Source organism: Muscardinus avellanarius, assembly GCF_963383645.1.
Source record: "Muscardinus avellanarius genome assembly, chromosome: 13".
In the NCBI taxonomy this organism is placed as follows: Eukaryota; Metazoa; Chordata; class Mammalia; order Rodentia; family Gliridae; genus Muscardinus; species Muscardinus avellanarius.
The window spans coordinates 80,789,416-80,805,463 of NC_137799.1; the positions used below are offsets into that span (position 1 = coordinate 80,789,416).

At 41.5% G+C, this 16,048-nt stretch overlaps 1 protein-coding gene across 2 annotated transcripts in view; it reads left to right on the forward strand.

The window, feature by feature from the left end:
- The window catches only part of PCSK5 (proprotein convertase subtilisin/kexin type 5), a gene marked incomplete at both ends in the record, with an annotated part of 434,445 nt that overhangs the window by 261,591 nt on the left and 156,806 nt on the right, over positions 1-16,048 (forward strand). For both annotated transcript variants that reach the window (XM_080709117.1, XM_080709118.1), the window contains 3 exons: positions 3,480-3,597; positions 4,403-4,591; positions 15,069-15,205. In XM_080709117.1, coding sequence (XP_080565243.1) covers positions 3,480-3,597; positions 4,403-4,591; positions 15,069-15,205 — 444 coding nt within the window. The remainder of the gene's footprint in view (positions 1-3,479; positions 3,598-4,402; positions 4,592-15,068; positions 15,206-16,048) is intronic.

Sequence of the window (16,048 nt, forward strand, 5' to 3'; positions counted from 1 at the left end):
TTTCCTTAGGGAAAGAAAGAAAATATAGAATGTGCGTGATGGACTGGTACACAAGGAGCAAGAAAATAGTAGTTACATAAACTTTAAGAAAAAGTGCCTTGATTTCTTTTTCTTTAAGTTCAAACTTTCGTTTTCTTTTTTTCTTGTTACTTATTAGGTAATAATTGTACATATTTATGAAGCACATTATAAAATTTTAATACATGTATATAATGCCCATGAATCAAATCAAGGTAATTAGTATTTTTATTTCCTTATCATTTTTTATGTTTGAAGTCTAAAGCTCCTCTCTTCTAGTTCTTCCTAACAGATGTAACAGGTTATTTTGAACTGTCCTTTCCCTGCTGTGCTGAAGGACACTGAAGCTTCTGTCCCTTTTCGGTCCCCGTCCTCCAGCCTCCCTTCACCCCCCCGCCTCCCCACCAGCTCACACCTGACATTTCATCAGCATCATATGGCTTCCTCTGTCTCTTTAATAACTTTATGTAATATTATGTAACTAAAACAAAATATACAACATTTTTCCAGCGGTTACCAGTCTTTATGACTTTTATTTTCTTTATTCTTTTCTGAATATATTTAAGGGTTGTTTTTTTGAAAAAAAATTTAATGTGTATTGCCTTTTTAATAAAGAAAAACTCAGTCATGAATAATTAAAGTTGTAAAATCATATGTATAAGAATATTCTTTATCTTTTTGGGTGTTTTTAGTATGACCTGTCCAGCTCAGTATCTGAGAGTAAAATACTGAACCCTTGCATTTGTGTGGTTCTTTGCATGGGTTTTTCCCAATGGGACATAGGATACTACCTGATAGATTTAATAATGATGACAAAATAGATTAGAATATACCAAAACAAGAAAATTATGGATTGGATATTAAATTTTGTGGCTAAGAATTATTTGACTATCCAAAACATCACTAAGGCTACTTTTGAATCCTAACAAATTTTTCTTTCTTCATGTGTTCTCAATTCTTTGTATTCCCCTGTGCATAAAGTTCCGCCAAAGTTCCCATGAATATAACACCCAGTTCCTACCATCAGACCGTTTAAAATGTCGTTGGAGTGAAAGGAACATGCGGAAAGTTAATTAGCAATTCCTTCGATGGCCCAGATGAAATGTACAATACCTGACAGTGCACATGGAAGGCACTCAGAGATGGATGGATGGAAGGATGGATGGATGGATGGATGGCAGGACAGATGGATTGACAAATTGATTCCATACAGTAGTACCAGGAGAAAAGTTTACTGGCCACAGATTGTTCATTTCACTGACCATCTTTTGACTTTTTTATGGGCCACAGATACTTCAGGAAGAAGACAGACTAGGTAGGCCTCAGTAACTTCAAAGAGTAAGATTTGAGTCTGCAGAAAGGAGTCGGGCCAAGGACTCGGTGTGAGCAAAAGCAGCGGCGAGGCAGAAAGATTGGCTCTGGCTGGGAACTGTGAGATAAAGGCCTTCAGCAAGCAAAGGCTTGGCAAGGAAGATGTTTTGAAAATAGAATGAAACCAAGCATGGTGGGGCATGCCTATAATCCTAATACTAGGGAGGCTGAGGGAGAAGGATCACAGATTCAAGGCCAGCCTCAGCAACTTAGGGAGATCCTGTTTCAAAATAAAAAATAAATAGGGCTGGGAGTGTAGCTGGGAGGTAGAATGCCTCTGGGTTCAACCTCCAGTACTACACACACAAAAAAAGAAAAGAAAAGAAAAGGAAGGAAGGAAAGAAAGAAAGAAAGAAAGAAAGAAAGAAAGAAAGAAAGAAAGAAAGGACTGTGTCATAGAAGATCACGAATCTCAAGGCAGTGAGTGTGCTTAAATAATCCTTAAACATGGGCAGCTATAGACATTTTTGTATAAAGTAATTAATGTCATAATGAAAAATGTTTTAGGCAAAATCTAGTAGAAATATGAGTTCATATTTAATATAAAGACACAAGTGAGCTCAATACAAAGTAGAAATTTTAAGGATCAACTGGGATTTTGAGGCATTTTTTAAAGAGTTGCACATATAGAGTTTTCTGTATCATCATTTCAATATTACTGTACTTAGTTGACATTTCTGAGACAGTTGTGTCAAATTCAACTTTAGATCAATAAGGTATCATAATTGAAAGTCAACAGATTTGAAGACGGGAAGCTGTCATAAAATTCTAGAGGCCTCCAAATATTTTATGCATATAGTTTAATAAATTTTTCATGTGCTACTAGAAAGGTAATAGTATGTATCTTCTGGGTATTTGACCTAATTATGAGAAATGTCAGAAAATTGCTATTTTTTTTTGTATGTGAGTTCCATAGGCACTATGATAAAATGTATATTCACTTTTCTTGAAAAATGAGAAAATGTATTCACTTTTCTTGAAACCCATTAATGATTTTATCTCACAGAATCAATGATGTCATCATTTCTAAGTGCATGTGATTAACAGCAGGCCCCTGAGGCAAACAATGTGGGTTAGAATCCAGCTTCCTTGATAGTCACCTTGGCCAACCTTCTCCCTGCTCCTCAGTTTCCTCCTCCATGAATGATGACAACAGTCACACACAGCATCTTAAAATTGTTGAGAGCAAGCCAGGCTCGGTGGTACAGGCCTCTAATCCCAGTCCTTGGGAGGCATAGACAGGAGGATTGCAGGCTCAAGGCCAGCCTTGGAAACTTAGCAAGATTTTGTTTCAAAATAATAAATAAATAGGTCTGGGGGTGTAGCTCAGAGGTAGGACGCCCCTGGGTTCTATCCCCAGTATATATGTATATGTATATGTATATTTATATACACACATTTATATATGCATATATACACTTATATATGCATATATATGTATATGTGTATATAATAAATATACATGTATATATTATATATTACATGTATACATTATATATAACATATGTGTATATTAAAATATTGCTGGGCGTGGTGGCGCACGCTTGTAATCCCCGCACTTGGGAGGCAGAGACAGGAGGATCGCACAGGTTCAAAGCCAGTCTCGCTGGCTTAAGAGACCCTGTTTCTAAATAAAAATGTAAAATAGGTCTGGGAGTGTAGCCTGGAGGTAGAAGGGTTTCCAGGAACCCCAGAACCCCAGTACCACATATATATATATATATATATATATATATATATATATATATATATATATAGTGTGTGTGTGTGTATAGTAAATATATATTTTCTGGGAGGGTTAAATATGAAAATGATTATATAAATAATGATATGAAAAATGATAGATGAGTATCCAGCATATAGTAATAAAAGTAATAGATGTGTTATTAGTAATAATACAAAATTAATGGATAATATGCTTTGTTATTTTTTTAGTTTCTTGTTGTTGTGCTTGTTTTGTTATTTACATTTTTGCTAGAAGGTTAGCTAGGATCTCACTGCTGTGTGCCTGGGGTCTCGGCTGAATGATGTCATAAACTCAACCTGGGTAGCGTGGATTGCTCCTAACCACAGCCTCTTGCCTTCTGCAGTGAGCCATCTCTATGGATTTGGACTGATGGATGCAGAAGCCATGGTGATGGAGGCAGAGAAGTGGACCACCGTTCCCCAGCAACACGTGTGTGTGGAGAGCACAGACCGACAAATCAAGTAATGTCAGACAGCGTGATAATAGCCCAAAGAGAGAGGCCAGATAAATCCTTGTTGCACGAGGGAGCTAATTGCTTCTGTAGTTTCTTTGAATGTAATTATAAAGCCGTGATAGAATGTCTAGGATGCTAAGCCGTTAAAAGCAGGATAGTCCAAGGATCCTTAAATGGCAAGCATTCCTTCAAAGGATATATGAGGATCCCCTTGTTGATGGGCATTCAGAAGCTTTCTATTCTATCAGAATTTTTGTTTGATGGTTCAAGGAGTCAATGTACTTCAAAAAGCAGAAATTCTGGACATTAGGCTACATACCATGTAGGTCTCCAGAGAGGAGCGTAAAATGTACAGCAAATGGGGTTACAATCAACTAGAGATTGTAGGTCCTGTTCCCCAGCGTTACACTGGACAGCTGCATTGAATAGTGATTCTCAAAGTATATTCCATGGATCCGCACCATCACGTTCACCCAGAAACTTGTTAGAAATAAAAATTCCTGGGATCCACCTAAGACCTGGGGCTCAGCCAGCTGTGTTTTATCAAGGGGATCCCAATGCCGCTCACGTTTGATACCCACTACCTGCATGAAGATAAAAGAATCTCAACTCCCCTTCCCCCGTCACTTGCGTCTCCCCCCTCCCACCTAACCAGCAAACTGGAGGTGGCCCAGTCGTTTGGGGACTGGCAGCGTTGCCCTGTGATACCCAGAGGCCGGCTGCTTGCCTTGCCATTTGTCTTCCTACAAAACTCTAGGTTCTTCAGCTAAGCTCTGCCATGTAGTTAACTAAACTTCCACTCTCTATTGCAGGACAATTCGCCCCAACAGTGCAGTGCGCTCCATCTACAAAGCCTCGGGCTGCTCGGATAACCCCAACCACCATGTCAACTACCTCGAGCATGTGGTCGTGCGTATCACCATCACCCACCCCCGGAGAGGGGACCTGGCCATCTACCTGACCTCGCCCTCGGGAACCAGATCGCAGCTGTTGGCCAACAGGTACAACAGTGGCCTCTGTTACCAGCGCAGGGGCCACAGCAGCACTCAGTTTTCCGTAAGGACATAGAGACCACGACTCTTTTTTTTTTTTTTTTTTTTTGGTGTTACTGGGGTTCCTGGAAGCCCTTCTACCTCTGGGCTACACTCCCAGACCTATTTTATATTTTTGAAACAGGGGCTTTTACGCCAGTGCGGCTGGCTTCGAACCTTCGCGATCCTCCTGTCTCCGCCTCCCAAGTGCGGGCATTACGAGCGTGCGCCACCATGCCGGGCTTGAGACCACGACTCTTTATTCCTGCCCTGGGAGCCAACTGAGGGGCCCTTAGAGGTCACGCTCTTATGGCTCATAATTAGAGACTGGGAAGCTGTCTAGCGTCTATAGGCATGAAAAGGCATGGCATTTAATAGCTGGGTAGGCAAAGGATGCTACTGAAAAATTAAAGGCCACTGATTCTTTACCCTAAAAAAGAATTGCAGAGCTCTGAGGTGCTCCCCATTAAGTGCCTGCTGACATTTGCTACAGAAAAACTGCATTCTCTTGCCCAAGCCCTTGCTTTCCAAAGTTAAAGGAAATTCTATTTTTTAAAGCACTGTTGGCAAGTTTTCCTACCCCCTACCAAGAGCAAGAGAGTAAATAGTTTGAACTTTGTAGGTGATGTCTATAGCCCAAATACTCAACTCTGCTATTCGGGTGGGTACAAAAGCTACCATGGCTTATAGAAATGAATGGGTGAGAATATTCCAGTGAAATTTAACTTACAAGCAGGCAGCAGGCCACGTTTGGCCTGAGGACCACTGTTCGCAGGCTCTCTTCCTAAAGCTGACCCTTCAGTCATTATCACCCCGGAGGGCACGCGGCCGCTCCTCTTACTCTCTTTCCTTTTCTCTGTTGTTCCCAGACATCTTACCAGCAGGTCAGTAGAAGCGCTGTGTACAGGCAGGATCCTGCAGAAGGACGAAGCCTGGACGTTCTTTCACACGCTGACTTTAGAATAGTTGTAAGCCTAGGAGGGAATCGTCACTAGGTAGGACTAGAGAGGCGAAACTCTAGAGTGCTCTCATGATTCTAAAGCACAAGCCCCAGCCGAAAGCCTAGACGCTTCTTTACTTAATTCTTTTCTCCCAGAGGAACAGTTAGTCCTAGCAAAAACCTTTTTATCCATGGCACATATAGTCCAAACAAAAGTGAATTTTTTATGCTACCTGTCCACACTCTGGGTGAAAGGTGAAAGAGAGAGAGAGAGAGAGAGAGAGAGAGAGAGAGAGAGAGATGTGTGTGTGTGTGTGTGTGTGTGTGTGTGTGTGTGTGTGCGCGCGCACACGCGCGCACATTTTGTTTTGGGTACTGGGCATGGAAGGAAGGGCATTCCACCATCGAGCTACCCACCCCCTGAAGAACCAAAAGTGAGATTGAACTTACCAGTTCCCATTGGCTCTTTTTAATACCCCCAAAAATCCTCTACAGCAAGACGGTAGAGCAGGAGAGCCCGGGAGCACGTCTGGATGAGAGAGGTTGGGAGCGCGGAATCCAAAATCGTCTAGGGCTTTTCTCCTATGTGTGGACTTGCTGTGTTCTTCTTTCAAAAGTAACCTCAGCCATTCGGCCGAGGGGAATCTCGGGCTTCATACTTCAAATACAAAATGCAGCTTTCACGCTGGGCGTGGTGGCGCACGCTTGTAATTCCTGCGCTTGGGAGGCGGAGACAGGAGGATCACGCAGGTTCGAAGCCAGCCGCGCTGGCTTAAGAGACCCTGTTTCCAAATAAAAATATAAAATAGGTCTGGGAGTGAAACCTGGAGGTAGAAGGGCTTCCAGGAACCCCAGTACCACCCCAAAAAAAAAAAAAATGCAGCTTTGCCTGGGTACATATGGAGGTGCAAGGAATCTGAGGACTGTTTGGCATCAAATCCCTGGGCACTCCCTCCGTGCCCCTCCCGCTGCACACAGCGTCTCAGCTGCTGCCCGCCAGGTAATTGCCTCTCCCTGCCTGGCCCTTTTTTCCAGCAAACAGTTACGTGATTAATGGAGGTCTCACCAACCGCTGTTACCAAAGCCAGGAACGGCCTTTTTTTCTTGCCTTTTTTTTTTTTCTTTTCTTTATCATTATTCATCTGGGTTTAACTTGAGAGCATATTCTGACGAGTGCTATGAAGTGCAAAGGTGTGCGTCACATAGGTGTGGCTCTTGTGCCCCACCCCTTCCTGGTGGGGAAGCAGTCCCTCGCTGTTGCTGTTTGGTTGAGAAGCTCGGGCATTTCAGCCTGTCTGGGCTCTTCCTGCACATTTTTTTCTTAATTGTTGGCTTCCACCAAAATGACGTCAGTGGGGAAACTTGGGCAGATGAGCGTGGATTGCGTCACAGGCTTTTGGGCATCGCAAGGTCACTGGCTTTGGGCTCACGTGCATCCTTCCTCAGCTGACATCTGCTTTGCTTTTCGCAAAATTCTAAACGCCAGAGTGCTATGTGGCTTCTGTCGGAGATAAGAAAAAGGCGCCTCAGACGCTTGGTGACCAGCGCTCACAAGGTTAACTTTTGTCCCTCCCCCACCATTAACACCACCTGGGAATAAGGTTCATACCCAGAGTGTCCCAGTTGAGAGCTTCTTAAAGTGCTGCTCTTGTAAAGGTTCTGCCTTAGTTCTGAAAATTTGGAGCCATCAAAAAGGAGCTAGCCAGGCATGGTGGCACACACCTGTTATTCCAGTATATGGGATGCTGAGACGGGAAGATCACAGGTTCAGAGCCAGCCTCAGCAACTTAGTGAAACCCTCAGCAACTTAGCAAGATGCTGTTTCCTAATAAAACATAAAAAAAGGCTGGAGTGTAGCTCAGAGGTAGAACGTCTCTGGGTTCAATAAGCAGAACCGCAATAAAAAATAAATAAAAAAGTATCAACATTGGAGACCAGAAGGACTAGAGGTATCAAGAGATGTAAAGAATATTATGAATCCATTATCTCCCAACACATTGCTCTGAACAGCTGACCCTTTAAATGTGAAACAGCTGCACCTGGTCCCATAACCACCCGTGGCTGCCCTCCAGACCTGGGCTTCCCAGTTCTTGTTGGGCTTGACACTGGTAGCATCCCTCCTACCGAGGCAGCTGAAGAAAGACAGTTTCTTTTGGCATTCTTCGTTTCTTTGTGGCATATTCCGGACTTTGATTTCGTAAGAGGAAATCTCTACTCAAAAGCTCTCCATCTCCGACTCAGAGGTAAGGAACTCAAAGCACAATTCCAGGGCGGAGAGCTGAGGACAGAGAGCAGAGACAGGGGTGGAGCAGGGCTGCTTGCTTTGCTCCTGGGGTCTTTCATGTTGATCTGCAAGGCAGTACTTCCCCTCAAAGAAAATGTGGATAGGTCAGGCTTCAGAAAGAATCTAGATGTCAGATTTTATTCACAAGAGCAATAAATGGCTCCTCTATTGGGCTCTTAACTTTATTTCAAAATCAAGGTTTCTAAGGAGATCCATGTCAAGGAAACAGCACTGTTGAAAGTAGGAAATATGGAAAGTTTAAAATGAAGTTTCCCCAGCAGAGGGGGTTTGAGATGGAGACAGAGACTTCCTGATGCAGAAAGGACCTTATCTAAGTTGTCTTTCTTGCTCACTAGCCTGGCAGCCAGGAGGAAAGCTTCCCAGAGCCTTCAAAGCAATCCCTCAGCCCCATAGCTTGTGCACCAGGGCTGTGAAAGAAAAGGTGCTAGGGTCCAGCTGGGACCCAGACTTCCAGAACCTGGGGCCTCTTTCGGGATGATTTCCTCTGCATAGTGCAAAAAAATAGAGGCCTGGGGATAACCACGGGAGGAGGGCACAGATGACAGTGACTGTGGCCCTCTTCAGTATATGCATTCTACGTTGGGGACCTGAAAATCTGGTCACTATTTTTGGTTGGCTTTCCACAAGTCCTGATTTTCTTAGACATTTTAGAATCCTTTATCCCTATCACACCAATTCTTTGCCAGTTTGTGTTCTGCAGAGAGCTGGACACTAGGGTAAGGTCCGTGTGGGCCATCAGGAGCCCCTCAGCGGCTCCCTGTCCCTGCTGACTGACAGGCACTTGCCGGAACCCCTGTGGGGAACAGCTGTTGGAGGGAGAATGTTTACCCAGCCTCTGCAGGTGCTGCATTTGGAAGGCAGTGTTCAGAGCTGGAGGCCAACTTCAGCTCCATGCTCCATTAGCCCAGCAGGCAGGCTCCCTGGCAAGCCACGTTGATAATTTAGTGGGTCGGAGCAGGTGGGTCAACAGAGCAGTGCTGGAGGGGACAAATGGGGAGCTCCTTCTCCCCCTTTGAGCTTCCCCTGCTCTCCCACTCTAGCAGTCCTCCCCTTGGCCTAACAAAAGCCAGACTGAATATTCAGAGCAAATGGCTTACTCCAGAGAATGCAGAGGTCAGGCGGGGAGAAGCTGGGGCGGGGGGGGTGGGGGGGTCCTTTGAAAACATCTTTCGATGGAAGGCTTTATACTATGACAGTCAAATTCTTCTGTAAAAAAAAAAAAAAATTTTTTTTCAAACAAAAGCTTGTCCCCTTAGATTCTTCCATCAACCATATTTGTTGAAATTATGAAAACCCGCCTCCTTTTTTGCTTCCTATATCTCTCCCACTCCCAACTCATTGAGTTTTAAAATTAGCTTAGCCATGCTGGCTCTGTTCCAAATTTTGGTCTCTGACCAAAAGCTGAAACTTTACCTCCTTTCCTTAAATTTGATTACAAAATATCTCTGCTTCTAATTATGGTCCTAAGTAGAAGTATGGTTTCTTGTCTGTAAAACCTATAGGGTTCTATAATTAACATGCTCAAAATGTAGTGTTTATATTTTAATCATTCTGTCATCGCCCTACCCAGATGTCCAACAACAGACTAGTGACATTCCTAAAGTGCCGTGGAATATAAATGCTTCTGGAGATTACAGTAAAAATTACAGTTTTAGTGTGAAAATTGATATTCTGTTGAGGCTTTGCCATGACAACCTGCTTTCTTCATTCAAAAAAGTGGTACAGCCTTTGAAACTAGAGGAGCTGGGTTTCTCTTGACTAATTTCTGGGTTTAAATTTGGAGAAGTGGCAGGCATGGTGGTAAGTGTATGCTTATGATTCCAGTGCTTTAGAAGCTGAGACAGGAAAACCACAGGTTTGAGATTAACCTCAACAACTTAGTGAGGCCTTCAGCATTTCAGGAGACCCTGTTTCAAAACAAAATAGGGCTGGGGAGTAGCTCAGAAGTAGAATGCCCATAGGTTCAATTCCTAGTTCCACACACACCAAAAAAAAAAAAAAAAAAAAGGAAAAGTAAGTTTCCTCATTTATGTAACAGATGTAATAGTATCTGCTTGACAATGCAAGTACAGGCATTAAATAGGTTAACATAGGGAAGTACTTAGCTCAGCACCTAGCATGGTAAGTGCTTAATAAGTCGTAAACAGGGTTACTACTACTGTGTAAACAGGGTTATACACAGTGCTTCTGAAAGTGCCTGTGAAATGTTTCTATGAAATGCAGAAGGCTGCTTCTTCCAAAGGACCTCGGTGAGGTCCACCAAAGTCTGCTTTTCTAGGAAGCGCCAAGGTGAGAGTTTCTGTCCATAAACCACATCTTCACCCTGTTTAAAAGCTCTCCCAGCTTATGAGACACATTCTTGTTATTTTTGTCATGACAAGACTTGTGAGTGATATTCTGTTGGATGCTGTCTCAAGCATCCAACATGTAATTTGCTTGACTTTTTTGGTGGGGAGAAAGGGAGTCTTTCTTTTTTTTTTATACTGGAGATCAAAACCAGGGCATCACACATGCAAGTCAAGTGCTTTACCACTAAGCTACATCACAGCTTCTATGCATATCATTTGAAAACGAGTTTATAATATGGAACAGATTCTCAGATATGAGACATCTACTAGAAATGGATCAAAGCTACAGGAAGATGAAGTACTTACATCATCATAATACCCACAAGAAGGAACAACTTGGGGTTAGTGAATGACTTGATAATAAAATGCATGTTGAAACTTAAAAAAATATAGACTCCTCATCCCAGGCATTCCAAACCCCTAACACCAGTTTCGTTCTTTCAACCTTACTTAAAGAAGCAATTTAGATTAGGGAAGAGAGAAAAAGCAAATGGTACGTTTTAAACTCCCTTTATCAGAAGCAAATTATCTATCTTATTGAAACCAAATATCTAAAGAAAACCAAGAACTCAATTACAGTTGAATCCAATGAGTATTTCAAGCAGTCAATACACTGTACCATAAATTTCGATGAGACATTAAAAATCGAAAAACAAAAGAGAAAAAGGAAAGAAAAAAAGAAATCTGAGAATATTGGTTTAGTATCTAAATCTGTAGTGGTAAATACTCAGAGCAGTAGTAGCTGATGCTGAAATTAAAACCCATTTACAATTTTAGGAATAATGATATGTTAACACATGGCTGTCAGTACTTATAAAATGCCTTGTTATTTGGTTGCCATAACATCCTAAAAGAATGTTGTCGCCTTGGTCCATCATTAGACTCTCCAAGCAAAAGAGGGGGGAAAGCTTACAGTAATTGTATGAGCCATTTCCTGAGTTAATTCCTTAAAAGGATGTACTACACTTAATGGCAGCCCTTTCTACCAGGCTTCATCCAAAGTAATTTATTTGAAAACCACTCCCAGGGATCGGGTTGTGGGACACAGTTTTAATAACTGAATGTGTGATTTGTGCCCCCGCACTCATCTGTCATTTCATCGAGCACAAGAGTATGAAGTCAGCTTCAAGGGAACCTAGGTTCAGTGCAACAGGAGATGTGGATGCAGGCATGGCTCTCAGCACACGGGCTCTGTTTCAATCATACTTTACACACACTGATAATGTGGGTATGTGTTAGTTTTCTCTACTGTCGACACAGCAGAGACAAACTGGGCATTAGACCTTGTAGTTGGTAAAGGAACACCCCGCAATTATGATCTCCTTGGAAATGTACAGTTTTACACATGATAGCTGCGGGCAAATAAGTTCTAGGCAACAACAAGCTAGTCTATAGATTACACTATATTTTCTTCTGTGCAGAGGATGCAGGTTTTATTATTTTAAAAAGTGCTACAATGCTAAAATACAGAATAGTCAAAATATTGAATCAGAATCAAAATGTGGAAGCACACATCTCCATTTAAATCAATCATCTGAGCTCGTAAAGACAGGGAGAGACTAGAAATGTGGAAGCCCAGTTAGCTGACACAGCCACAATCTGCGTCCGTATCCGTTTCTTTCCCATCCACTCTTTCAGCAAAATGTAACCATCTTGTGTGGCTGGATATTCCTTCCTCTGCTCAACTTTTAGATTTACATCAAGTTAATAAACATTCCAACTCTGTTAAGTGGGCAGATGAGGCCACGGGACTGCTCACTCCCATAGACACAGACAAACATATATAACTTAGCATTTAAGCACTTGTTTGAAATGTGATTTACATATGTTTCTTCCTGGTGCTCATTTTATATTGAAGTTTTAGGTTCAAATGTAATTGGAAAGGCATTGGTAGCAGCAGAGTGATTCCCAGGTGGACAAGAAAGGAGGGTGGAAGGGGAGAAGCTGGTAACCCAGCAGCGAAGGAAGTGGCCCGAGTAAGACAAGTCGGCCAAGGTTACGGAACACGGCCCGGCCTCGCGTGACGACAGCCCCCAGCCTCCTTTGTAGTTTTCAGATGTGAGGCAATGAGCCAAATGTTCTGTCTAAACTGTTGGGGAACCACTTTTAAGTTTGGCACTCTGGGAGAGGTCTCATGACAAGGCATTGCTCTGGTGCCCTCGGGTGATACAGTGGCCTCAGCAAATCAGAGTTCAAGTCAGAGCTGTGGAATTGAAGGAAGGAAGTGGGTCTAATGCGTTTTCCGTCTCTCTCTGTTCATTTCCACGTTAGCGTATCCCCTTCAGTAGCATCCCCGGATCCTCTTCCCTGTCTCTGGGCTGCCTTTCACCCCCACATGCACACATCCTAGACCTGGGGTAAAGGACTCTAGAGGTGCAAGTTAGGTACATAATGACGTAGCTGCTTCTTCTTAGCCAAGCCCAGTCTCAAGCCACAAGCTTGTGAAACAAATTTTACTGTGATTTTGCAATGGAACACAGAATGTCCATAAAATTCATCATCCTTATTTTATTGGGGATCAATGACAGTGTAAAAACATTGCTGTAAGAAGATACCATTTTCCTCTCTGTCATCATGGGGGAAGTCACTAGATCTAATGTAGGCCTCAGTCAAGCGCCACACAGCTCTGCTCAAAGAGGAAACCCACATAGATAACATGAAAGTGTTCTAAAAAAGAGAGAGGGCGGGCTTCAGGTTTGAAAATCACCACTTCCTTATTAACCTCATTATGGAGATTAACAAAGCACATTTGCATATCTAAATTATCCTCCAATAAAGGGATGTACTCAACTTTTTTAAATGAGCCTTTCTGAAATTTTTGACCATGGGCATTTTGAGAATGTGGATGAATAATTTTGTTTCATTTCATTTTGTTTTTATTTCAAGGACTCATATTTCAAGGACAAATAACAGGTGATCTTGTTTACTGCCTTTCTCTAGGGAATACTGTTGTCAGCCATTTACCTACTTACACAGTTGTGCCACTGAACTCTCAGCTTTAGAATCCGGCTAGAATTTAAGAAGGGGCCTTGAACACATTGATAAAATAACATTTAAAAAAATCCGATTTCTAATATATCCAATTTTAAGATTAAACTAGTTATTTTTGTTTTTAGAAGGGCATATTTTCTCCCAAAGAGAAGATCTATGTAAAAGGTCAAATAGTAACCACCAGTTTACTTGGCGGATGTAAAACTGAAGCAAGGCCAGCTGATTGGATGTTCACCATCCAGTCTCCATGACCTCTTGCATTTGTCCCCACTGAAGGACAAGAACTGGACATGGGTGATTCTAAGATATCTGCCCTCTCTGTCTTACTCTTATTTGATATTTTTTCGACAAAATAGTAGTTGCATATAATTTCAAAAAGAAAAGTACTGAAAACATCTATCTCTTATTCCATCCGTTTCTACCGTGTAAGTTCTGTCTTCACAGAAAATGTCTTCAACACCTTTTGGATTTTTTTTGGCTAGTCATATCGATATTCTCTGCCAATATAAATTATACAACTTTTTCTCCATGTGTCCGTTTTATTTTATCTATTGATACCTTTATTCTTGATAAGGACTTTATGTATTTTATTTTCTTTCACATTTAGTTTATCCTAGGATTCCATCACAGAAAGCAGAATCATTTCCAGCAGAAAGATGTTACGTATAGGGAATTAAGAACTTAAAAAGAAAACATTGGAAAGGCCAGAAGAGAAGAATTTCAACTGGGGCTTCATGCATGCCTGCTTGAACTGTATAAGAATAACAGGCAGAGTCTTGATACTGAGTCATAATTTATACATAATATAACTCACTTTTATAAGAGAATACTTAAGAGTCTATATAGCTATATAAACATACACCATTATTTTCAATATATAAAACAATTCCATTGCCCTCAAAACTTTTTCTGTGCCTTTTTCCTTCCCACATCCCTTGCCTCTGGCAATGGCTAATCTGTTTCTTATAATTTTGCCTTTTTTAGAATGTGATATATATTGAATCATACATAGAGTACATGGCTTTGTTTGTGGCTCCTTTCACTTTGTATACTGCTTTTGAGATTCTTTCATATTTTGTATATATTAGTAGTATATTAGCCCTTTCTTACTATACAGTATCTCATTGCATGGGTATTTCTTAATTCATTTACCCATTCGCCAGCTGATGGTCATTTGAGTTGTTTACAGTTTGGGGCAATTATGAACATTCTTTTGGAGTTCTCCCTGCGGACATATTTCTTCATTCCTCTTTGGTAAATATCTAAAGAAGAGATTATTAAGCCTTACATTAAATGTTTGTTTAACTTTCTCGGAACTCCCAAACTCTTTCCCAGAGCCCTTGTATTTTTTTTTTTTTTTGCATTCCTATCAATAGTGTGAACGAGTTGCAGTTTGTTGTACGTCTTCAACATTTCACTGTCACTCTTGTGGGTAGAGTCTTGGCCTAGTTTCCCTGCTTCCCAAATGGTTATTTCTTAGAGAATTGCTATTTTTATGACCAACCCTAGGTCTGATAGCTTAATGTACAACAATGGTTTATGTATGAATGGATCTGCTAATTGAAGATGTCCAGGGTAAAAACAAGCTCCAAATGAACACAGAATTATTACTGATCATGGTCTTGAAATATCAGACAGAGCCGGGCATGGTGGCGCACACTTGTAATCCTTGCGCCTAGGAGGAGGAGACAGGAGGATCGCGCAGGTTCGAAGCAAGCTGCGCTGGCTTAAGAGACCCTGTTTCCAAATAAGAATATAGAAAATAGGTGTCTGGGAGTGTAACCCGGAGGTAGAAGGACTTTCAGGAACCCCACCAGAAAAAAGAAATATCATGCAGAAAAATATTTTATGATTATCTTTCAGGCTATTTGATCATTCCATGGAAGGATTTAAAAACTGGGAGTTCATGACCATTCATTGCTGGGGAGAACGAGCTGCTGGTGACTGGGTCCTTGAAGTATATGATACACCCTCTCAACTAAGGAACTTCAAGACTCCAGGTGAGAACTCCATTTCTAAAAGTTTATTTATTGTTGAAGAAAAAGAATATTTTGGCCAAAGAGCATTTCATTATTGCCTGGGTCTGTTTTGTGATGCTGTAACAAAATACCAGAGACTGGGTACTATATACATAAAAGTTCATTTAGCTCACAGTCCTGGAGGAGCAAGAACTGGAACTGGGATCTGCTCAGCTTTAGTGAGAGACTCATGGTAGATGGCATCAATTGGGAAGAACACATGCGAGAGTGATGAGCTACATGTGCAAAACAGACCAGGGACACGGAGTGGCCTCACTTTATAACCCACTTGCAAGAATGAATTCACTCCTTCAAGACCCAACCCATTCTGAAAGACCATCATTAATTCATTTGTGAGGGTGGTGCCCATGACCTAATTATCTTCCAGTGGGCCCTATCTCTTAAAGTCCCTACCACCTCAACACCTTGGTACCAAGGACCAAGCTCACAGCATGTCAGCTTCTATAAGACAAACTATATACAAACCATAGCAACACTCACATGCCACCATCATCTTTTTTTGTGTTAATTCATTTCATGTGTGTTTTGAATTGTCAGCGTGTGTTTTAGTTCTCAAGATTATCATTATCATGTGAGAGGTAATAATTTAAGGTCAAGAAAAAAACAGTAAACATTTAGATATAAATACAGGACAAAACAGACCACTATTGATTGATATTTTGGAATATATGAACCTCATCTCCAACCAGCTTCCCATGATTTCTTTGTAAACAAGCCACCTGAGATAGATTAAATTGCACGGGCATAGTTTCTTCGCAAGAGAAAATAAGTGTTCTTAGTTCTCTTTTTAGTTTTCTCCAAACT